Source organism: Macrotis lagotis, chromosome 1, assembly GCF_037893015.1.
Source record: "Macrotis lagotis isolate mMagLag1 chromosome 1, bilby.v1.9.chrom.fasta, whole genome shotgun sequence".
Classification (NCBI taxonomy): Eukaryota; Metazoa; Chordata; class Mammalia; order Peramelemorphia; family Peramelidae; genus Macrotis; species Macrotis lagotis.
In genome coordinates, this window is record NC_133658.1 from 583,757,998 (window position 1) to 583,782,385 (window position 24,388).

The following is a 24,388-nucleotide window of genomic DNA, read 5'->3' on the forward strand; positions in this document are numbered from 1 at the left end:
ACAATGACAATAAGGAGACAACATATCAAAACTTATGGGATACACCCAAAGTAGTTATTAGGGGATATATTATATCTCTAAATGTATACATAAATAAAATAGAGAAAGAGGAAATCAATGAATTAAGCATGCAACTAAAAAAATAGGAAAAAGAACAAATTAAAAACTCAATTAAATACCAAATTATAAATTCTAAAAATATAAAGGGGACATTAATAAAAGCAAAAAAACCCATCTTTTCAACTAATAAATAAAACCAAGAGTTGGTTTTATGGAAAAATCAATAAAATAGATAAACTTTTGGTTAATTTGATTGTAATAAAGAAGGAAGAAAACCAAATTACCAGTATCAAAAAATGAAAAAGGTGAACTCACCACCAATGAGGAAATTAAAGTAATAATTTGAAACTATTTTGCCCTACCTAATGCCAATCAATTTGACAATCTAATGAAATGGATATTTACAAAAATATAAGTTGTCTAGGTTAAATGAAGAGGAAATTAAATATCTAAATAATCCTATCACAGAAAAAGAAATTTAACAAGTCATTATTGAACTCTCTAAGCAAAAATCTCCAGGGCCAGATTGATTCACAAGTGAATTCTATCAAACATTTAAGGAACAATTGGTGCCAATTCTATATAAACTCTTTGGAAAAAAATAGGTGAAGATGCAACTCTGTCTAATCCTGTCTATGACACCAATATGGTGCTATTTAAACCAGGAAGAGTCAAAACAGAGAAAGAAAATTACATACCAATTTCCCTAATGAATATGGATATAAAAATCTCAAATAAAATCTTAGCAAAGTGATAATAAATACACTATGACCAAGTAGGATTTATTCCAGGAATGCAGGATAGGTTCAATATTAGGGAAACTGTCAGTATAATTGACTATATCAATAACAAACCTAACAGAAATCATATGATTATTTCAATAGATGCTGAAAAAGCCTTTGATAAAATACAACGTCCATTACTACTAAAAACACTAGAGAATGTATAAATACATGGATTGTTCCTTAGAATGATAAGCAGTATCTATCTGAAACTATTATTAAGCATTATATGCAATGGGGATAAGCTAGAGAGACATTTCCAATAAGATCCGGGGTGAAAAAAGGCTGCCTGTTATCACAACTACTATTCAATTATATTAGAAATGTTAACTTCAGCAATAAGAGAAAACAAAGAACCCCAAAAAAACAATTAGCAACGTTAGCAAAATCACAGGATATAAAATAAACCCACATAAAACCTCAGCATTTCTATACATTACTAGTAAGATGCAGCAACAAGAGCTAGAAAGAGAAATCCTATTTAAAATAACTTCAGACAACATAAAATACTTGGGAGTCTAACTGGCAAGGCCAGAAATTCTATGAAAACAACTATAAATCACTTTTCACACAAATAAAATCAGATTTAAATAACTGGTTAAATATCAACTGCTCATGGATAGGCTGAGCTAATATAATAAAAATAACAATTCTACCTAAATTAAACTACTTATTTAGTGCCATTCCAATAAAACTTCCAGAAAATTACATTAATGAGCTAGAAAAAAATTATAACTAGATTCATATGGAGAAACAAAAGACAAGAATATCAAGGGATTTAATGAAAAAAGTACAGAAGAAGGCAGCTTAGCCTTACCAGATTTAAAATTAAATTATAAAGTATCAGTCATCGAAACTGTCTAGTACTGGCTAAGAAATAGAGTAGTGGATGCATGGAATAGACTGGGTGCAAAAGAGACAGCAGGAAATGATTATAGTAATCTGCTCTTTGATAAACTTAAAGAGTCCAGCTTCTGGGATAAGTACTCATTATTTGATAAAAAAAAAAACTGCTGGGAAAATTGGAAGATAGTATGGCAGAAACTTGAATTAGATCAGTATCTTACACCCTATACCAAGATAAGATCAAAATGGGTGCAGGATTTAGACACAAAAGACAATATTATAAGAAAACTATGAGAACAAGGAAAAATTTAACTGTCAGATCTATGGAAAGGGAAGCAGTTTGTGACCAAGAAAGAGACCAAGAGATAGAGAACATCATAAGAAAACAAACTGGATGATTCTGATTACATTAAATTAAAAAGCTTTTGCATGGACAAAACCACTATAACCAAGATCAAAAGCAATGTAGTAAATTGGGAAACAATTTTTATAACTAGTATTTCTGACAAAGGACTCATTTCTAAAATATATAGAGAACTGAGTCAAATTTATAAAAAAAAAAAGACACTCCCCAATTGACAAATGGTCAAAGGATATGCAAAGGTAATTTATAGATGAGGAAATCAAAGTGATCCATACTCATATGAAAAATTGCTCTAAATCATTACTGATTAGAGAAATGCAGATTAAAGCATATCTGAGGTACCATCTAACACCCATTGGATTGGCCAATATGACCAGAAAGGACAGTGATTGATGTTGGAAGGAAAAATGTTGGAAAATCTGGGGATGCATTGTTGGTGGAGCTGTAAATTCATCCAGCCTTTCTGTAGAGCAATTTGGAATTATATCCAAAGGGCAATACAAATGTGCATACCCTTTGATCCAGCAATACTACTACTGGATTTATATCCTGAGGAGATCATGAAAAAGAGTAAAAAACATCACTTGTACAAAAATATTCATAACAGTTCTGTTTGTGATGTCAAAGAATTGGAAATTGAGGGGATGTCCATCAATTGGGGAATGGCTAAACAAATTGTGGTATATGCATGTTATGAAACATTATTGTTCTATTAGAAAACAGGAGGGATGGGATTTCAGAGAAGTTTGGAAAAACTTGCACGAATTGATGCTGTGATGAGCAGAACCAGAAGAACATTATATACCCTAAAGCAACATGGGAGTTATGCTCAACCTTGATGGACTTGCTCATTCTATCAGTGGCAACAATCAGGGACAATTTTAGGGCATCTGTGATGGAGAATATTATTTGAATCCACAGAAAGAATTGTGGAGTTTAAACAAATACCAAAAATAATTACCTTCAATTTTTTTAAAAAGTTTTCTTATGTACTATATAATTTTGCTATGTCTAATATTTTATTTCTTCCTCAAGGATATTTTTTTCTCTCAACACATTCAATTTTGATCAATGCAAAAACATGGAAACAATGAAAAGATGATCAGATTGCCTTCTGTGGATAGAAACTACTATTGTTTTATTTCTCCATATGAATCTATAATTGGAAAACAAGTAAAATATTCATATAATAAAAAAAGAAAATTAGATTCCAGGATAATGCTGGTTGGGTCATTTAATCTCAGAGGAAGATACAAGTGGGGATGAGAGTGAGAGTGGGAGAAACAGAGAGATCTCCTGCAGAAAGGATTTGAACTGATGATTAAAGACAGCCATAGAATAGGGAGAGAGAAAGAAGAGCATTCCAAGTATGGGGAATGGATAGTACAAAAGTAGAGTTTGAAAATGTATTCTCCAAATTGTCATTAATTGCTTGGGGCCTTGTAGTAAAGAAATTACACTTGGTAGAGTCTCACTCCAGAATGTAAGTTTGCTCTGCTCCCTAATGATATCTCTTCTCAGAATGAGAGAGAGAGAGAGAGAGAGAGAGAGAGAGAGAGAGAGAGAGAGAAGGAAGAGAAAGACAGAAGATAAAGAGGGGAGGGGAAAAAGTTGGTTCTTAGCTTATTTTATATATATTAGGACCAAGGACAGTTCCTTCACAACCTGTCCATCCTGAACTACTCTCATCTCTAGAGATTACTTGTATCATCTCAGCTACTTAGTGGGCATGCCTTCACTCTATGAGGAAGACTCCCTCAGTTGACTCTAAACTAAGGCTCATGTCCTATAATCAAGTTGATTTGGGGGAAACACAAAAGTGAACAAGGAATGCTCTGATTACTGTTTTTATGATTGTAAGACAGGTCTCCTATTATTAAATCTGTCTTTGCTCTGTGCAGATAAATATTTCAGTGAATCTTGTGCTCCTGGTGCTGATGTTAATTCTAGCCTCTGTACCTTATGTGCTGGTAGTCCAGGGACTGGGGGTTTGAACAAGTGTGCTGCCAACATCAAAGAGAAATATTATGGCTTCACAGGAGCTTTCAGGTAAGTATGATAGAAAAAAAAATCAGTTCAGATTAAGAGTTATTTATCTTGTTTCTTTGAAGGCAGTTCATTTTACCAGGTGAACAGACAGATACCTATATCTTCTTCCTAAGAAATGAGTGATAAAGAGTTGCCTGAAAAAAAGGGATGGATTTCTTCATTCTATATGATCTAGACTCAGCAGGATGGGATACTACTGGTTCCTAATCCCCTACTTAAGGCCAATTCTGTTTTTTTCATCAGAATAGGGAACTCCTAGTTGAGAAAACTCTTTCTGCGAATGCAGGTCAGAGCATTAGACTGTTAAAGAATTGTCTAATGAAGAGGTGTCAAAGTTGAAGCAGGTACTTATATGCAACTGGAAAGATTTAAATGTAATTGAGAAATGTTAAATAAATTGAAACCACTGGTCTAGAGCATTGAGAATGCAAATTTTTCCTTATGGCCACATTGTCAGTATGGGTCAGGGATGGTCTTGTAATTGAGACCAACTCTCTATTCAGTCTGCTACACTGCCTCTGCTAAATCAAATCCCATTCATATCACCAATGCCAGTTTCTATTCCTTATCTTCTTGGTATATTTCCAATAATTATCTTATTTTTCTTGCTGTTATTCTAACTTCAAGAAGCCTATATCACAATGTAAAGGTGTCAGTGCCTTTTTAGCCTGCTTTTAACCTGCTATGTCACTCTGAAGGTAGGTGTAGCTTTAAATAGAAGTTTTTGTCTTCTTTCCAAAAGGGATGTTTGTTTTTATTTTTTTTAATTATAGGATCACAGATATGAATTTAGAAAGAAAATTAGAAGGCATGTAGTTCAACTCTTTCATTTTACAGATGTAGAAACTGAGGTTAAGAAAGGGTAAATGTCACACAACTATCTTAACAAGTATTTGAAATGAAATTTGACTCTTCTCTTCCTAACTTCAAGTTCCGGACTCCATTAACTATGGCTTGCTGCCTCCCAATTGAAACCCTTTAATCCACAGGAAAAATCCAAGTATAAGTAATAAGCAAACATATTCAGTGTTGTTTTGAGAGAGAAATATTAAATATTCTAGACATCAGTTTTTAAATTAAGAACAGAAAGCATTCATTCACAAAAACTGCTTTATTGCAATTAATAGAATAAATTAGGGCTGTTCAAAATGCTGCCAACTGGTATGAGTCTGCAGTATAATTTTATGCGACCCTCTGTGGGTTTACTAAATGCTTTAATAAATGAAGCCAAGCTACCATAGAGCTCTCACTGAAATGGTGATTCAAAATATACTGTCTATTGTTTGAAATAAAAACTTTTAAAAGTAAGGTTGGACAGCCCTGGAATATATAGTGAAAATAAGTTCAGTTTAATATTAAGAAATAGGGATGGGAAGAGAGATGGAAAGGGCAAAGTTTGTGGAGAGACAGACACAAAGAGATTGGGATAAAGACTATATAGGATAGAGATAACAAGACAAAGGAACAATATTTCATGGTATAACATCCCCATTTTGGGGTATTTAGAAGATTGTTCTTAACCCAAATAATTGGAAGCTATCAAAATAGAAACAATACTAAAACTATAAAAACATAATTTTTGACTAAGTAGGATCTCCCAATGATATGGGTCATGTTTTTGAGTTTTGGTTACCACATTGGAGATGTATGAAGATGTCATTGAATAAATATTTCAAAAAATACAGAACAGCAGTATGTCTTTCCTGATGAAATCTGCATTTTCCAGAAGAAAAAAAGTTAAAATTATGTCTCAAGATCATTTTTAAGAGGACCAAGAATATAATAATAGAGGAAGGAGTAATATATCATTTCATTCCCTCATAGAGTTATTGTTCAGGAACAGGAATTCTGATGGAAATTTCTAAGAATTAGGTTATCTATTTTTCTCTCAAACTCTAACACACTGTATAAACCACCAGACAATATGCCTTTAACAATATGCCTACAGGTTTAACTAATGTAAACAGGCTTTAAGAGGAAGAGAGTTGTATGGCATTTTTATAGCCTACACCCCTCCAAAAAAAACAAAACAAAACAAAACACCACAACTTCTTCTTAAAACAAAAACCATATTTTTATATAATCAAGAGTTCTTCCAGGGGTGTTCTGTGACTATGAATCTTGGTAATTTATCACATTGGGGAATCAAATCAAAATTGTAGATCATGCAAAGGGTAATAAAAATAAATAAGCTAGAGCATATTATGAATGATGAATGGCATACACAAAGAAGCATAAAAGATTTCATCCAGGAGAAATATGGATAGAAAAGGAGGTAGATCAGTCAAATACAAAAAGTGAAGGATAAATGATAACCTGTTGACATTAGTTCCCTGTAATGTTAAGAAATCAAGAGGAAGGTCTTTGGCTAGTTGGACAGAGCCTGTGAAGCATTTATTGATAGATCATTTGTTACATAGAATAAAAAAGCTTATGCTCAAGTTGTTCTCTAGTATGTTGGAGGGAACATTCATAGTGAATGACATTGCGCTTATACTGAATTATTAAAGTATGTCATTTATAATACATTTTCAATGTTTTTTAAAACAATATTTCAGCATAAAAACCAAGTATAAGCCCCAAAATTCTACTTAAGTTAGTTTCTGACAATGCAAACAAATTTATAAATATTTTCTTAACCCAAAAAACTTAATGGAAACTTTACCTTTCTTATCTATACTTTTGGTGACAGTCATAGGTTATAAGATATTATTTTTGGGAAAATGAAAATTACATTTATATGGAAAATAGTTCCCTTAAATGGAAGGTATATGACCTTAAAATGAATTGCCTTCAGGGAATGAAGTAAAATTAATACTTCATACTGACACTGATTTTCTCTCTCTCTTTTATTTGATCTTCTCCCCTACTGCTCTCATCTTCCTTCTCTTCCCTTCCCCTTTCTTCCCCTTCCCTCTTTTCTCTTCTTTTTCTGTAGGTGTCTGGCTGAGAATAAAGGAGATGTTGCTTTTGTGAAACATACCACTGTCCTGGATAATACAGATGGTATGTCAATGACTATGCTTTTATCTACCCTTAGAATAATATTATTCAGGGTATACTCACCTCTTTGGAAGTCAGTTACATATAAGGAAGTTTCATGTACTTTTCATCTCTGTGGCTCTAGCAATCAACATTTTTCTTCAATAGGATTAATAATAGGTCCTTCATATGCATAATCAGAATAAAAAGTACAAAGGTTGGGATGGGGAAAAGAGATGGAAAGTGAAAAGATTGGGGAGAGACAGATACAGAGAGATTGAGTGAAAGAAAATATCACCCATCATATTACTGTTTTCCCATTATATCATAAGCTCCTTGAGATCAAGGAATATGAGCTTGGGGTTAATTTTTTGTGCCTTTCTATATATCCCAGCACTTAACACATTGTATATCACATATCAGATACTTAATAAATTTTTGTTGACTAGACAATAATTCACTCAGCATTTTTTTGAAGCAGTTCATTCTAATCTTCTAATTATTAGGAAGCTCTTCCTGATATAAAGCCTAAATTGACCTCCTGCAGTTCCTACCCATTATTTCTAGTGCTGCTCTCTGGGGTTAAGCAGAACACTTCTATATAATTCTTCTTCCACATGAGGTCCCTGGATAAAGGCCAAGATGACATATTCAACAAATTTGTAGATCTAATTTACAGATAAACAAATTTACAGATTAAGCTGAGAGGGATAGCTATTCCACTTAAAGTCAGAATGCCAAAAGATCTTGAAAAACTAGGGCAATGGGCTAAGTATAATGAGATAAAATTCACTAGAGACAAATTTAAAGTCTTACCTTTAGTTCAAAAAGTCAACTTTATAAATATAGGATCAGGGAAGGAGACACTGTGAGACAATAATTGTTCTGAAAATGAGCAAGATTGTTGTTGACTTCAAAGTCAATATGTGATGGGGCAGCTGAGAATCTATTTCATTCTTGGACTATACTGAGAGTGGCATAGTTTTCAGAAGTAAGAAAGTGACAAATAACCCTTCTGTACTCTGCCCTTATCAGACTATATATGGGGTATCTTGTAAGTTCTGGGAACCACAATTTAAGAATGACATTGATAAATGACTGTAGAATGTCTTCAAGTTCAACCAAGATAGTCAAACCAAGTCAAAGTCTAGTCAAAAAATATTTATTAAGTATCTGATATGTGATAGACAATGTATTAAGTGCTGGGATATATAGAAAGCCACAAAAAATTAACCCCAAGGTCATATTCCTTGATCTCAAGGAGCCTATGATATAATGGGGAAAACAGTAAGCAAATATCTATAAGTTATAAACAAGAAAAATTAGAGGTAGTTTCAGAGGGTCTTGAGTCTATTTCCCTCTACTCCTGGAGTAGAAGGGACTCAGGGAAAACATGGTAACTATCTTCAAAGAATTTTTAGGGCTCTCATGTGGAAGAAGAAATAGATAGACTTGTTCTGCTTGATCCCAAATTAGGAAGAATGGGTAGAAATTGTAAGTAGATCAATTTAGGTTTGATGTAAGGAAGAATTTCCTAACAATTAGTGAATATTTAAAAGTAGAATGTTATACTTTAAGAAATGGTGAATTCTCTCTCCTTGGAGTCTTCCAGTAACAACTACAAGTGTTAGGTATGCAATAGGAAAAATTCCTCTGAGATATGAGTTGATCTACTAACCCTCAAATTGTGTAATCCCACAAGTCTTAACATTAAACTTCTACAGTTTTATTCAACAAATATTTATGAAATGCCTACTGTATGAAGAGCCCTTTTTTAGGAACTAAGGATTAGAGTGTGATGTAGTGAGGAGACTAAAACAGAGAATTTGGGTTTGAATCCCAGCTCTTTCTTATATACTTATGCTCTTTGCTTATGTGACCTTGAGCAAATAGCTTTATTTCTCATTTATAATATTAATGGGTTAGATTAAATCATCTTTAAGATTACTTTCAGTTTTAATAAGAGGATTCTATGGCATATGAAATTTGGATAAGAAATTGTCCCTGCTCTCATAGAGCTTATAACTAAAAGGTGTTAAGACAAATATGAGCCAGGCATGGTAGCCCATATCTGTAACCTCAGCTAACAGGGAGGTTGAAAATAGTGGATACCTTGAATTTAAGCGTTCTTAACTGAGGTAAGCTATGTAGATTGGGTGTTGCTACTAGGTTTGATATCAATATGGGATGGGTTTTTCTTGGGAGTGAGAGCCACAAAGTTGTCTAAGAAGGGGCAAACTGGCTCAGATAGGAAAGAGAACAGTTCAAATCTTCTGTACTGATTATAAGTGTGATTGGGCCCACGAGTAGCCACTTTCCAATCTGAGAAAGTTAAGGAGATGCTGTCTTAAAGATAGACAGACAGATAGATGGAAAAACACTTATTATCTCCTCTGTTCCAGATAATCATATAAATGTCTTAAAAACAACTCATTTAATTCTCACAACCCTGAGAAGTAGATTCTATTATTCTGAATTTTAAAGATGAGGAAACTTAGGCAGGAAAAGTAGTCTTGCCCAGGGTTACGCAGCTAATAAATATATGAAGTTAAATTTGCACTCAGGACTTCCTATCTTCAGACTTAGGGTTTTATCCACTAAGCTACCTAGTAGACTCTACATGCAAATGGTTGTAAAAGTGAGAATTAACATATTAGCATCACTGCTCTATCCATTTACCCACAAAGAATCATAGGATAATAGATTGAGCGTTAAATAGACCTTCAAGGGCACTGATTCCAAGTACCTTTTCATTTTAAAGATAAATTAAGACCCAGAGAGATTAATTGACTTGCCCAGAATCACACAACTTGTAAGTATCTAAAGCAGGTATTGAATTAAGTAAGGCACTCAATCCCACCTTGTCTCTCAAACACAGAATTTCAGCTTTAGACTAAGAGATCATCCAATCTAACCCATATCTGAATAGGCATCATTTATATATAAAACACTCAATAAATTTTCACCCAGCATCTTTTGAAGCAGTTCATTTTAATCTTTTAATTATTAGGAAGCTCTTCCTGATATACAGCCTAAATTGACCTCCTACAGTTCCTTCCCATTATTTCTAGTGCTCTCTGGGGTTAAGCAGAACACTTCTATGTAATTCTTCTTCTACATGAGGTCCCTGGAAGACACTTGAAGACAAACATCAATCCTATCAAGTTTTCTCTTCTATGAACAGCAGTTTTGCTTTCTTCTTTCCATGGTCCTATGAGACCTACAAACATAATTCAAATGATGTTTAATGTCCTCCTACAAGTGAAGGTATCAGGAGGTTCTGTGGTTAAGCCAGGCCATACAGACATCTTAACAGAAGAGCAGAGGAGCTTCATGTGGAAACAATTGTTTGGGGGGAGATTAGGGATGGAACTGGAAAGAAAGGGAAAGATATAGCATAGTAGAAGTAAGAAATTTGTGGACTATAGGGAGAAGAGTCAACAGCAGCAATTCTGTTCATAGTTCCCAATGATCTAGATAAACTGTAAATTATTGAGAAGCTACCTTGACCATGGAGAACTGAAGCATTGAATCATGAACCTCATAGAAGGGTTGGATGACCCTTTCAAATGATTAATGGATGACCATTGGGACCAGAGTACATCAATTGTCTATTGAGATCACTTTTGATGTTATTTTCTTCCATCTCTCCATTTAGGACCTGTGACTTTCATGTAGAACAAATACATAGATTTCTATGACCCAGCAGGTCCCTTACATGGATATTGATCATCACTCTCACCATCCCTAGAGAATCCCCATTAGATAGAGAAAGAGAAGAGATTTTTTTTTTGCTAATCATGAACTCCATTCTCTCTACAGGCAAAAACCAAGAGAGCTGGGCCCAAAAACTAAAGAGTGGGGACTTTGAGCTATTGTGTTTAGATGGCAAACGGAAGCCTGTTACAGAAGCTAAAAATTGTCATCTGGCTCAGGCCCCAAATCATGCTGTGGTCTCACGGCCAGATAAGGCTACCTTTGTTCGCCAAGTGCTGTTGAACCAACAGGTGTGCAAATAATAATAATAATAATAATAATAATAATAATAATAATAATAATAATAAGTATAAGTATATAGTATTTTAGAGTTTGCAAAATATTTTACAAATATTATCTCATGTTATCCTTATAACTCTGGAAGGTAGGTACTATTATTGTTCCCATTTATTTCCTTTTAAAAATTATTTTATTTTATTATTCCCATTTTACAGATGAAGAAACTGAGGCAGAGATTTAGGTGACTTACTCAAAGTCACATTGTCAGGCTAGATTTGAACTCGGGTTTTTCTAATTCCAAGTTTACTTGGCCATACCCTAGGTATTACTGTAGATATCTCCCCATATAACTTCCTATATAATAGCTCACATTTATGTAGTGCTTTAATGTATGCAAATGCACTTTAAAAATATTATCTCATTTTATCTTCACAATAACCCAGGGAGCTATGTACTATTTTTATCCATATTTAACAGATTAGGAAACTTAAGCAAACAGGGTTCAAGTGACTTGCCTAGGGTCACACAGCTAGTCAAGTTTCTAAAGCCAGACATGAATGCAGTTCTTCCTGACTCCAGTTGCAGTGCTATCTCTGCGGCACCACCTAACTGCTTAAATTCAACAAATATTTATCAGGTGAATAGAAGAGAGATTTTTATGAGGTAGAAGTAAAGAGGGAGTATATTCCAAGCATGTGAGACAGTTTATATGCTATGATTTGAGGATCATTTTAAAAAGTCTTTCTACATTAAATAATCTTCCTCATGAGGATGCCTCAATTACATTCTACTATTCAGTAGCTTTAGAAGAAGGCAGTTTATCTGCCAGAGGGCCCTGTTAAATTGCTTCTAGTTGGGGGATTGGCTGTCAGAGAAATGATAGAGATTTAAGACAGTAAACTGTTACTAAAATTATAAAAAGTAAGGCATGCAGGTTGGACTAGGTGGAGAGCTGTGTTGGGAGCACTTATGAGAGCCCAGCACGTCTGGCTGTGGGAAAGGGAACCCTGAAATTGACCAGGAAGGGGTGAGGAGGAAAAAAAGGTTGTGATAGCTAGGTAGCACAATGGATAGACCACTGCCTTGGAGGACCTGACTTCAAATTTGGTTTCAGACGCTTGATTCTTACTAACCATGGGACCTTTGACAAGTCACTCTTTTGCTTTTATTTTGTTTTTTTTACAAGGCAATAGGTTAAAGTGACTTGCCCAAGGTCACACAATTAGGTAATTAATAAGTGCCCAAGGCCACATTTGAATTCAGATCCTCGTGACTCCAGAGCTGGTGCTCTATTTACTGTGCCACCTAGCTGTCCTGGGCAAATCACCTTAACCCCATTGATGAGGTAAAGGGAGGCATCAAAGATAAACTTTATTGACTTGGCTAATCCCATGGGTGCTCACCCATATGTCTGCCCATTTGATATAGGACCTCTTTGGGACCAATGGGTCAGAATGGCAGATGTTTCAGATGTTCCAGTCCAGAAACAAAGACCTCCTGTTTACAGATAACACTGAATGCTTGTCAGAAGTTCCAGGCAAAAGAACTTATGAAAAATATTTGGGACCAGAGTACATCAAGGTCATTGAGTCTCTGAGAAAATGCACAGATACTTCAGGTAAGTAGAAGGAAACTTCAAGGGGGAAATAAGGAATGTACAAACAAACTGATCTTGGGGGAGCACAGATGTCATTAAGTAAAATATATGTGTTTTGATGATTTATTTTGAGCCCAACACTGTATTAGGTGTGTTGGAAACAAAAAAGGTAGAAATTTATTTAAAGCCCTATTTGGGGAATAGCTGATAAATGACAGGGATTGCTCCTCCCTCTTTATATCGTTTGGTTCTTCTTCAGTTTCCTACTGACTCTTTGCTTCTCAGTCCACCCCAGGGTTATTCTTTAGTTGAATTTGTATTGGAAGAATTACTATAGAGGAAGAGGAGAATAGGACAGAGAAGTGGGTTACAATTCCCACTCTAAGGATGTGTGACTTTTATTCATTCCCCCACTCCTATGGCAAATTTCTATATCCACATCACTGGCTTTATTGACAGCTCATTCCCACACTTAATTCTTCTTACCCCAGTGCAGATGATTCATCCTGTTCTTTACCTAAGACCTCCAAACTTCAAACTCCTGTGAGAAAATGAGAGAAAACATGAACTGCAGATTTCAGGGAGTTTTCCCTCTGAAATATAAATAACTTATTTTATAATATTATGTGAGGATCCTCTTTTATTGCTTCTGTGGGACTCTTTCCCTGATAAAGAAGTGAAAAAAAGGAAGGGAGACTTAAATTAGAGCCTTTTTCTTCACTTTCTGTTCCCTCTATTACTATCACCAAAAGGGAAAATAATAACCCCTAGGAAACTTCAAAAGAGTTATGTGTTTAGGTATTTTCAATAGTAAGATAGAGAAAAGCCTTGATTTGGCTGCATGATAATTGAAAGGAAAGGAAAGGAGGGAGATCAATTTGGGGAACCTCAAAGGAAAGAATGTATTAGATCAGTTTTAATCTAGTGGGAGTCAGATGGGAGGATACCTTGGGTTTTTATCCTTATATGAGATACTTGTGCCTATAATTTCCTACTGAACTCCCCATCCCTACACAAATCTTAGGGTAAGCCCTCACCCAACTAGAGTCAGTACCCCAAGCTATAAAACACAATACAAGTGACTTGGAGCTGGATGAATCCTAGTACAATTGGCAAGCAAACGAGGGACCAAAAGGGAGAATCTCAGATTCCACTGAAGAGGGAATTCCTCTAGGTTGTAACTCAGACTATACCTTCCATTAGAAACAGTTTCCTGATTTCACAAAATATTAAATACAACAGAAATATCCTTCAGGGCCACTAAAGATTAGTCAGACTAGCCTCCAAAGTTATTAATCATTTGAAACATGACTTCTTTGAGCAAAGTCTAGTACTTTTCTTTCATGGATTATCTACAATTTATCCTATATATAGTTTACACAAAATTATTTGCATGATATTGCCCCCCCCATTATGCTCCAGGATGACAGGGACTGTCTTTTGCCTTTATAGCCCCAGTAGTTAGCATAGAGTCCATCCTACAAAAATTGTTTAATAAATTCTTATTCATTGACTAAATGTATTATGAATTCTAAGGAACTGATTTATGAACTTGTGAGCAGTCTATTTGCAATCTGAAAACTATCTGTGTAAGACATGACTTTTGCCTAAAAGAAGATTGTAGACACTTGAAACAGTGAAGGATCATATAATACAGTACATAATAAATCCTAAATCGGGAAGTTCAGAAAATAATGGCAAAAGGGGCTTCTATTCTCTGATGCATCTGTAATCTTATTGATATTAGTATCTCTCCTACCAGTAGTCTAGTTTACAACTCATCACCTTGTGTCTTATTTATAAACATCAATACCTTCCTATCTTGTCCCATGTTTTGTTTTGTTTTTTGCTCAGTTATTTCAGTCTTGTCTGATTCTTTATGACACCATTTGGAATTTTCCTGGCAAAGATATTTATATCGTTTGCCATTTCTTTCTCCAGCTCATTTTACAAATTAGGAAACTGAGGCAAACAAGCATAGCCAGCTTGCCCAGAGTCATATGGCTAGTGTCCAAGGCTGGATTTGAACTAAGCCAGTGCTCTATCTGCTTGTGCCACCTAGCTTCCCTTCATGCATACCACTATAACTATAAATCTTCAACTTGGAGTCCACCCACCATGATGGGACTGCCTTTATGCCACTTGACATTTTATGAATACCAATGAAACTGTCCATAAGTTGTTATTCCCCTTGTTCTCATGACATGACACTTTCAATCTCCTTTTCTGGTTATATATTTCTTTGATTACCTCTTTTATGTTGCTTTAGCTGTTGTTTCCATTTAATTATGAGTTCCTTGAGAGCAGGAACTGTATTTTCTAGTGTTTAATAAAGGCTACTTATTCATTCATTTTTTCTTCTGTACAAATCTTATTATAAAATATTTATACATAACATGTAATGTCTAAGATGAATAATATTTTGCACATTTCTGCTCCACAGATCTTCTGCCTATTTGTGAGTTCATTAATCCTCAGAAACTTGGGGAATTGGAACAGTCTTCTAGAGGGACTTAACAATTCTGAATGCCCACTGAAAATGTGACAGAGGTCTTTCACTTATCTACTGTCGCTTGAGCAAGAAATAAAGTAGATGAACATCTTTGTGTCTCTTCATCTTTAATTTACAGAGTTCCTCCAGTTCTAAGTTTTTCCCTGATCTAGATCATATTCTTCCACAGTAAATCCCCATACTGAATTACATATTCCTGTATTAGTTGGGCCCTTCCTCAGAATTTTCCAGATTTTGTTCTTCATTATCTTTTACAGTGACAGCTACAGGATCCCAATCAAGTCACCTAAGTGAAACTTAAATGAAAGGTTCTTAAGAGATGGTGTTCAGAGGTCTCAAACTTATACCCCAGGCCAAATGATCTAGCAAAACTCTCAAATGTTTCCTAAACTTGATTAAAACGTAACTGAGAAATGTTTAATAAAATAAAAATATAATAAAACATGATTGATGTTAATTTGTGGTTATCTTAAGGAGATGCTTTGTTTCATTCTTTTTTGTTGTTTTTATCATTCCAGAATCCATTTAGAAGTTTGATTTAATGTTGTTTTGAGGGAAACGGGATGAGTTCAGGCAAAGAGTTGGCTTTTCTCCAACATCTTGACTTTTTACAACTGAGAACGATTTCAGAAAGGGGCTATCTCAGCTTGGGCAGCAGAGCCCAGTGCAGTGTTGTACAGGCAAGTCAACAGGAGGCCCTTAACTACAGCTTAGACCTGCAATTGAGGCCCCTCTGAACTGGTTCAGCAGACGATCCCTGAGGCCTCCAGCCCCAGCACAGGAGACAAATTGACAGCCCCAGAACCCAGACAACATCAGGCAAGACTAGGTTGGGTGAAAAAAATCACCAGCTCCAGAAGCCCCAGTACATACTAGGTCCTTTGTCCCTAGCACAAGAAGCTTGACAGTGTTCCCTAGTACTCAGCAGCAAAGCTCAATTTTAAAAGCCATGAAATAAGCTAAAAAATGAGCAAGGAACAAAAAGAGCCCTGACCATAGAAAGCTACTACAGCAACAGGGAAGATCATTTACTCATTACACAAACTTAGAAGAGGATAACAATGTCAAAATCCCTACATGTGAAACTTCAAAGGGAAATATGAATTGGTTTCAAGCCCAAAGTGCCTTTTTGGAAGAACTCAAAAGGGATTTAAAAAGTCAAATAAGAGAGGTACAAGAAATTCTTGGAAAAGAGAAAGAAGTAGGTCAGCTAGGTGGTGCAGTGGATAAAGCACCGGCCCTGGAGTCAGGAGTACCTGGGTTCAAATCCAATCTCAGACACTTAATAATAACCTGTGTGGCCTTGGGCAAACCACTTAACCCCATTTGCCCTGCAAAAAAAAAAAAACCTAAAAAAATAATTGCCTAGCTGTGTGACCTTGGGCAAGTCATTTAATTCCATTGCCTTAAATACATTTTTTTAAAAAGAAAATTCCTGAATTCAAAACTTTCTGAAATTAGTCTCAAAATGAAAATGCCAAGGAATACTGTAGTTAAATTCCAGATTAGCAAGTCAAGGAGTACAGGGAATTCCTGGTGGGGAAACTTTTCTAGCAATGCAGTTTCTTTATCTGTAAAGTGATAGTCAAAATACTTATACCATTTATTTTTCAGGGATGATTATGAGAAAACTCTTTATGGTAAATCATCATATAAATGTGGTAAATCCTTTGAAGCCCACATTAACAAAAATGTAGGAATTATTAGCATATTCAATTTTGTTTCCATAAGGATACCTAGCACAGTGCTTGGCATATATTAATGTGATGTTTAAAAAATTCTAGAATATTTTCTGAGTAATTGATCATTTTTAATAATAATGTTTGGCCCTCTTAACTTCTTTATGAGTTTACTTTTATTTTTTAAATTTCTTATTGTTGGCATTTATAGAACTATGTTTAATAATCATAGCTGATTGGGGCAGCTAGGTGGCACAGTGGATAAAAGCACCAGCCCTGGAGTCAGGAATACCTGGGTTCAAATCTGGTCTCAGACACTTAATAATTACCTGTGTGGCCTCGGGCAAGCCACTTAACCCTATTTGCCTTGCAAAGATCTAAAAAAACAAAAACAAAAACAAAAAATAATCATAGCTGATTTAGTTTGCTTAAACTAGTCTTTTTCCTTTCTACTCCATCATCCACCCCAGAGAGGATTAGCTTATATGAAGAGAGACACTTTTATTTACTGATGAGCCCATTAAATATAGCCACTACCACAAGAGGGACTCTTATCAATCCCTGTATTTATCCTCATATAGTGTCCCAAAAGTTTTTTATTTTTTTTTTCCAATTACATGCAAAGATAGTTTTCAACATTCATCTATTATTCTTCTACCACCCTCACTTCCTTTCCTACTTCCTATGGCAGCAAACAATCTGATATAAGGTATACGTGTACAATCATGTTTAAGATATTTCCATATTAGTTATGTTGTGAAAGAAGAACCAAAAGGAGGAAAAAACCACAAGAAATGTAAAAAGTTCTTTAAAAGTGAATCCATTTGCTTTGCTCCAAATTCAGATTCCATATTTCGATTTTCTAGATATGGATGGCATTTTCTTTAATTGTTCTCTCACTACTTGAGTTGGATCCATCACAGTTGATCATTTCACAGCAACGTTGTTAATGTCTACAATGTTCTGTTTCTACTCATTTCGCTCAGCATCAGTTCATGCAAGTCTTTCCAAGTTTTTCTGAAATTTGGTTACTAATGATTTCTCATAGTATCTACCACATGATTTGTTCAACCATTCCTCAATTGATGAGTATTCCCTCAATTTCCAATTTTTTGCCACTACCAAAAGAGTTGCTACAAATATATTTGTACATGTAAGTCTTTCCCCCCTTTTTTTATGATCTCGTTGGGATCCAGATTTGGTAATAGTATTGCTGGATCAAAGGGTGTGCACAGTTTTATTGCCCTTTGGGCATAGTACCAAATTGCTCTCTAGAATTGTTGCATCAGTTCACAACTCCATCAACAATGCATTGTGTTCCATTTTCCCCACAATCTCTCCAACATTGATTATTTTCCTTTTTTATGTTAGTATATGTGATACAGGCATCTCTAATCAATAATGATTTAGTACATTTTTTTCATGACCATAGAAAGTTTTAATTTCTTTATCTGAAACTGCCTGCTCATATCCTTTGGCCATTTATCAATTGGAGAATGACTTGTATTCTTATAATTTTGAGTCAGTTCTCTATTTTAGAAATAAATTATCAGAAATACTAGCTGGTAAAATTATTTCTGCGTTCCTTCTAATCTTGGTTGCATTGATTTTATTTGTGCAAAACCCTTTTTTAATTTAATGTAGTCAAAATCATTCATTTTGCAATTTATAATGTTCTCTATCTTGTTTGGCTTTTGGAACTATACCAGGTGCATTCAATGGTGATTGAAACAATCTACCTATGATAATACTGCTGTATGTTGAATTATTGAACAGGCAAAGGGGACTGTCAATATCATGAACTTCTTTACTTTTTTGTAGATCAGATGCTCTTTTGGGTATGACTTTCTCTTTAGCCTCTTAGTCAACTCCTTCCCCTTTGGAGGAATGCTTTCCTTTCTAAAGGAGAGGGATTAAAGATTCTCTCCTCAATCCCACCCAGGCAGTTAGCTAGCCTTGGAAATGATTGCCTAAGAAATCCTGGGTAAAGATTTTCACTCTTTCTTGGGAAGAAAATAAAACACCATAAAGAGCAACTTGCTGCTTTTAAGAGTTCCTTTCCAATCAAGAAGGATTTAAACATTTTACATCACTTTTTGTATTTTTTCCCTCAGTTTTCAAGGAAAACAAATGATAGTTTGATACAGCAATATAGTACCTTAAGGTTTGCAAAGAACTGCCTCCATAAAATTACTCACTATAAATGGGTTTCCAAATAAACTTTGTGGACATTTTATATCTTATTAGAATTATGGTGGGGATCATAACTCCTTTTGGTGGAGAGAATTCTGTGTGCCCTTTTAAGGAGTAAAGGGTGTTCTTGGGAGAGATACACCCTGTTCTGGAGACTTAAGGAGAGAATATATGAACCAAAAGCATTTCAAGGAGTGTAGATGAAAAACCTTTAGAAGCAGTTGATAGATAAGGGATGCCAGCTCTTTGCCATGTTCAAGTTTATCTCTCTACAGATGTTGAAGAATTTCCTCTTCCTTGAGCTTGGTTCAAGTTAAAATCTTATTTTGCTCACTGCAGAGGAGCTGGTTCACTCATGTATCTTCTGTAGTTTTTTTTTTTTAGGTTTTTGCAAAGCAAATGGGGTTAAGTGGCTTGCCCAAGGCCACACAGCTAGGTAATTATTAAGTGTCTGAGACCAGATTTGAACCCAGGTACTCCTGACTCCAAGGCTGGTGCTTTATCTACTATGCCACCTAGCCACCCCCCTATCTCCTGTAATTTAATCTATAGAATGCCTGTTTCTGTTTGTTGTTTGGATAAATGAATTTATAATACTATTTATGATGGGCTTTTGTGTAAACAGCATTTTGAGAGAAAGGGTTAAGCTAAGGAGTGTAAGAAATAGAGTTGTTCTGCCCCAACATGCCCTAATCTGCTTAAGAGCAACCAGTAAAGTGGTTCTTGTTCTGAATCTTTTGTACCTTTAGATCAGCAATATGGTATAAATCTAACCTATCTAAAATATGAGGAAAGAAACTCCCAGTCATGCACCTTCTCTGTTCTCTTCCAGGAAAAAACTGCCATCTCCTTTAGACAAAGGTGACTCAGAATCCAGACATAGCCCTTCTTTTTGAATACTCTTCCCCATAACACTAGTTTTTCCTGGTTTTCCTCCTTTCAGACCATTCCTTATCAGTTTCTTTGCTGAGATTTTCCATGTTTCTTAAGACTTAAAAAAAAACCCTTTTCTCTTTTTATTTGTATCTCAGAACTTAGTCTAGGAACACAGTAATGGTTTTTTAGGTTTTTGCAAGGCAATGGGGTAAGTGACTTGCCAAAGGTCACACAGCTAGGTAATTATTAAGTGTCTGAGGCTGCATTTGAACTCAGGTCCACTTGACCACCTAGCCGACCCGATTAAATACTTTCTTGATAAAGTTTCTAATAGTTGTTCTGGCTTTGTATTTAACTGGTATACAGGATGTCTCCGAAGTACAAAATTGCACTAAGACTTTGAGGACAGTCTTCCTATTTGTATTTGTTCACTTTCTAACACATTTATATAAATAGGTGTGCATATTCAAGTGTATACAAGTATATATAAATACAGCATATGTATACATAAGACACATTTTGTATTTTTATATAAGCCTACACTCATATTTGTATGTATGTATATTTATTTTTATATATACATGCACACCTATTCGTGTATGAATAAACCTGTGGGTGGCTAGATGGCACACTGAATGGAAAAACAGTAGGCCTGGAATACTCCAAGACTCATCTTTCTGAGTTCAAATCCTGCCTCTGACGCTAGTTATGTGATCCGTAACCTTGCTTGCCTCAGTTTCCTCATCTGTTAAAAAAAAAAAGGAAATGGTAAGAAAACCTCAGGTGGGATTACCACGAGTAGGCCGTGCCTGAAGGGGCCGAACAAAGGCCTCCGTGAGGTGGCCCGGCAGGCAGGGGCGCCAGCGCGTAGCACACACGTTAGTGCATTTTGGGGGAGGTTGGACACCCGCTCGGGGGCTGTGGCAGCTCCGCACACAGCCGGGCAGGGGCTGGATCCGGGGCCCGGGCAGAGCCTGGGGTCAGGAGTGCGGGCGCCGCAGTGGCAGCTCGCAGAGGTGCGCACGGCGTCCTAGCCCCGGCAAGGGCGCGGGACGCGCTACGCGATTGGTACAAACAGACCCCGCCTTCCGGTCACGTGCTGGCGGCCCAAGGTCATCCAACGCTCCGTCCAATGAGTCTCTGGTGGGTGGGGGCGGAGGTTCCGGAGGGGCGGTAGCTGCAGGCCCGTAAGCGAAGGGCGCATGCGCGGTAGGCCGGTCCTCCGCCACTTCCCTCCCCCGCCCAGCCCGCAGCTCCGCAGCCACGGCGGCCGCAATGGCAGCGGCGGGTTTCTTAGGGATTTGTTCTCGGCGGCTACTAGGGGCGGCACGGAGGGTGCCGGCCGCCGCTTCACTCCGCTGCACTTCCAGCGCGACCGGAGCCGTGGTGGCCCCGCCGGCGCTGGATAAACGGCCCCGGGCACCAGAGAGCCACTGGCAAGAAGAACCAGAAAAGGAAGATGTCAACCTTTATGAGAAGGTGAGGGGGCGGGGCTGAGGGCCGGAAGAGACCGAAGGGGGCGGGACTACAGGCTCGGAAGAGACCGAGGGGCGGGGCTGAGGGCCGGAAGAGACCGAGGGGGCGGGGCTACAGGGTCGGAAGAGACGGGGGCGGGGCTGAGGGCCGGAAGAGACCGAGGGGGCGGGCTCTCAGCTGCCGCGCCTTAGCCGGGCCTCCCACCACCTCTCCCTCCCTCTAGGCCTTTGCGGCCCCACTGGCCACCTCCTCTTAATTTCTTAAAATCACAAGGACCAGTCGTGTCAATTGATGCAAGAATTTTATTTTATTTTTTTCTCATAAATACAAAATGCCATTAGCCTTTATATTTTTTTTAATTTTAGAAAGATTTTATTTATGTTGAATCTTACAATTTTTCCCCCAATCTCGCCTCCTCCCCCCACCCCGTGCACCACAGAAGGCATTCTGTTAGTCTTTACATCATTCCCATAGTCTGCATTGATCTAGGTTGAATGTGATGCGAGAGAAATCATGTCCTTAAGGAAGAAAACGTAGTATGAGATAAAGCAGAATTATATAAGACAATTTTTTTTTAAATTAAAGGCCCATAGAAAGTCCTTGGTCTTTGTTCAAACTCCACAGTTGTTTCTCTGGATACAGATGGTATTCTCCATTGCAGACAGCCCCAAATTATCCCTGATTGTTGCACTGATGGAATGAAGGTGTCCATCCAGGTTAACTATCACCCCCATGTTGCTATTAGGGTGTACAGTGTTTTCTGGTTCTGCTCATCTCACTCAGCATCAGTTCATGCAAATCCCTCCAAGCTTCCCTGAATTCCCATCCCTCCTAGTTTCTAATAGAACAATAGTGTTCCATGACATACATATACCACCACAGTTTGCTAAGCCATTCCCCCAATTGAAGGACATTCTCTGTTTCCATTTCTTTGCCACCACAAAGAAGACTGATGCAAGAATTTTGAACACAGTTTTTGTGACTTTACTACTATTTGCTATCACTGCTATCTGTGCAAACTCAGATTCTATCTCCATAGAATTACATCAATTAATTACAAGCAGAAGCAATTATGCTTTATCTCTCTTTTCTCTGGCATATGGTTAAAAAATTATGTACAGGGTCAGTTGTCAACTTGGTTGGGAGAAGCGTCTGCGCCTTCTAACTTTGAATGCCTCCTCCAATACAGAACCCAGACTCACACGGTTTTGATGAAGACCCTGTCACAGACCTCTGGAACATGAGAGTCGTGTTCTTCTTTGGCATCTCAGTTGCCATTGTCCTAGGTTCTACTTTTCTGGCATATCTCCCTGACTACAAGTGAGTATAAATGGAAGAACCACCTGCTGCTGGGGTACAGGAGGAGGGGGAGGGTCGATTCAGGGCTAGCTCCTTCTGCATCAGCTCCAGCATGCCCCTGTCTGTCTCTTGATACAGTGGAAGCTAGACTGCACTCTGCCTTGCAGTCCCGTGGGAGTACACGCAGTGGCTTCCGTGGGTCCTCACTCTCCTCTCTTTGTCCTCTTCCACAGGATGAAGGAGTGGGCCCGGAGGGAAGCCGAGCGACAGGTGAAGCTAAGGGAGGCTCAGGGCCTTCCCCTTATGACTTCCAACTATTTTGACCCCAGCAAAATTATTTTGCCTGATGATGAGAATTAAAGTAAACTCCAGCTATGAATAAAGTAGTTCTAATTCTATTGTTACCATTCTGAGTGTGTGTGTGTGTGTATTGAATGTTAAAAAGGGGATAGGATGGGGTGGCTAGGTGGTGCAGTGGATAAAGCACCGGACCTGGAGTCAAGAGTACCTGGGTTCAAATCCAGTCTCAGACACTTAATAATTACCTAGCTGTGTGGCCTTGGGCAAGCCACTTAACCCCATTTGCCTTGCAAACCCCCCCCCCCCAAATAAATAAATAAATAAAAATAAAAAGGGGATAGGAGAATCCCTATGCCTTTCTCTGCCTTTGTTTTCTAGAAAGTTTGTTACTGATCTTGGCAAGTTACTTGATCCACTTAATTTAACCTCACTGGGCTTACAGCTTCTTCCATTCTATTTTTTTTATTTAATTTTTAAATTTTATTCCTCCTTATATGCAAAAGGCAAGTTCCAACATTCACTTCCAAAACTTTGGAACTTTGGGTTCCAATGTCTCCCTTCCTCCCACCCTCCTCCCCCTCATTGAGAAAGCAAGTTACTTGATACAGGTTAAAAATGTTTAGTCATGAAAAACATCTCCCCCCCCCAAAGAAAAAGAAACCTCAAAAGAAAGCTTCAGTATGTATTCAGACACCATCAGCTCTGTCTTTGGGTTGGATAGTATTCTTTATCATAAGTTCTTCAGAGTTCTCTTGGGTCACAGCATTGCTGAGAGAAGGTAGGTCATTCATAGATGATCATCCTGCAGTATTACTATTACTTTATATAAAGTACATTTTCCATCGCATCTGCTCATGTAAGTTTTTTACTAAGAGTATCCTGTTCATCATTTCCCAAAGCAGAACATTTCATCTCAATCACCTACCACAGTTTGTTCAGGCATTCCCCAATCAATGGGTCATCCCCTTAATCTCCAGCTCCCTGACACTAGAAAAGAACAGCTATAAACATCCTTTTAAATATGGGTTTTTTTTTTTGGAGGGGGGTGTTGCAAGGCAATGGGGTTAAGTTACTTGCCTAAGGTCACACAGCTAGGTATTTATCTGATGCTAGATTTGAACTAACTTCTGACTACAGAGCCAGTGTGCTATTCACTGTACCACCTAACTGTCCCTATAGGTTTTTTTCCTTTCCATATTTCCTTTCCTTCATTTTAAAATGAGGACTTTGAAGTAGATAGCCTCTAAAATCCCAGTTCTAGATCTCTGATTCTCAAGTAATAAGATACATAACTGGCCCAAGGTCCCACAGTTAGATGTGATTTAATGGGATCTATGACATCTAGTCTTTTCCCACTATAACAAAAATTACAATCTT

At 37.1% G+C, this 24,388-nt stretch overlaps 2 protein-coding genes and 1 long non-coding RNA gene across 4 annotated transcripts in view; 2 read left to right on the forward strand and 1 right to left on the reverse strand.

The window, feature by feature from the left end:
* Positions 1 to 24,388, forward strand: part of LOC141507282 (inhibitor of carbonic anhydrase-like) — a 113,549-nt gene that overhangs the window by 60,221 nt on the left and 28,940 nt on the right. Inside the window, exons 14-18 of one of the 2 annotated variants that reach the window (XM_074214800.1) lie at positions 3,954 to 4,101; positions 7,040 to 7,107; positions 10,906 to 11,090; positions 12,508 to 12,701; positions 14,424 to 14,437. In XM_074214800.1, the coding sequence (XP_074070901.1) occupies positions 3,954 to 4,101; positions 7,040 to 7,107; positions 10,906 to 11,090; positions 12,508 to 12,701; positions 14,424 to 14,437 (609 nt within the window). Of the gene's footprint in view, positions 1 to 3,953; positions 4,102 to 7,039; positions 7,108 to 10,905; positions 11,091 to 12,507; positions 12,702 to 14,423; positions 14,438 to 15,119; positions 15,364 to 24,388 lie in introns of those variants that run through there. The other variant, XM_074214799.1, reaches the window with a different exon arrangement.
* Positions 10,116 to 21,409, reverse strand: LOC141507285 (uncharacterized). The gene is made up of 3 exons (XR_012474115.1): positions 20,730 to 21,409; positions 13,163 to 13,217; positions 10,116 to 10,303 (listed from the first exon to the last, which is right to left on the reverse strand). It is a non-coding gene; the product is annotated as an uncharacterized LOC141507285 (long non-coding RNA).
* NDUFB11 (NADH:ubiquinone oxidoreductase subunit B11) lies at positions 21,103 to 23,115 on the forward strand. Its single transcript, XM_074214801.1, has 3 exons — positions 21,103 to 21,415; positions 22,602 to 22,732; positions 22,945 to 23,115. The coding sequence occupies exons 1-3, from the start codon at positions 21,212 to 21,214 to the stop codon at positions 23,069 to 23,071; spliced, it is 462 nt and encodes a 153-aa protein (XP_074070902.1). The 5' UTR covers positions 21,103 to 21,211; the 3' UTR covers positions 23,072 to 23,115.

Bases quoted from the DNA above. Each gene is read 5' to 3' on its own strand.
- NDUFB11 (XM_074214801.1), top strand. From the start codon at position 21,212: ATGGCAGCGGCGGGTTTCTTAGGGATTTGTTCTCGGCGGCTACTAGGG. The intron at 21,416-22,601 runs GTGAGGGGGCGG...CCTCCAATACAG, and splicing joins ATGTCAACCTTTATGAGAAG to AACCCAGACTCACACGGTTT. The intron at 22,733-22,944 runs GTGAGTATAAAT...CCTCTTCCACAG, and splicing joins GCATATCTCCCTGACTACAA to GATGAAGGAGTGGGCCCGGA.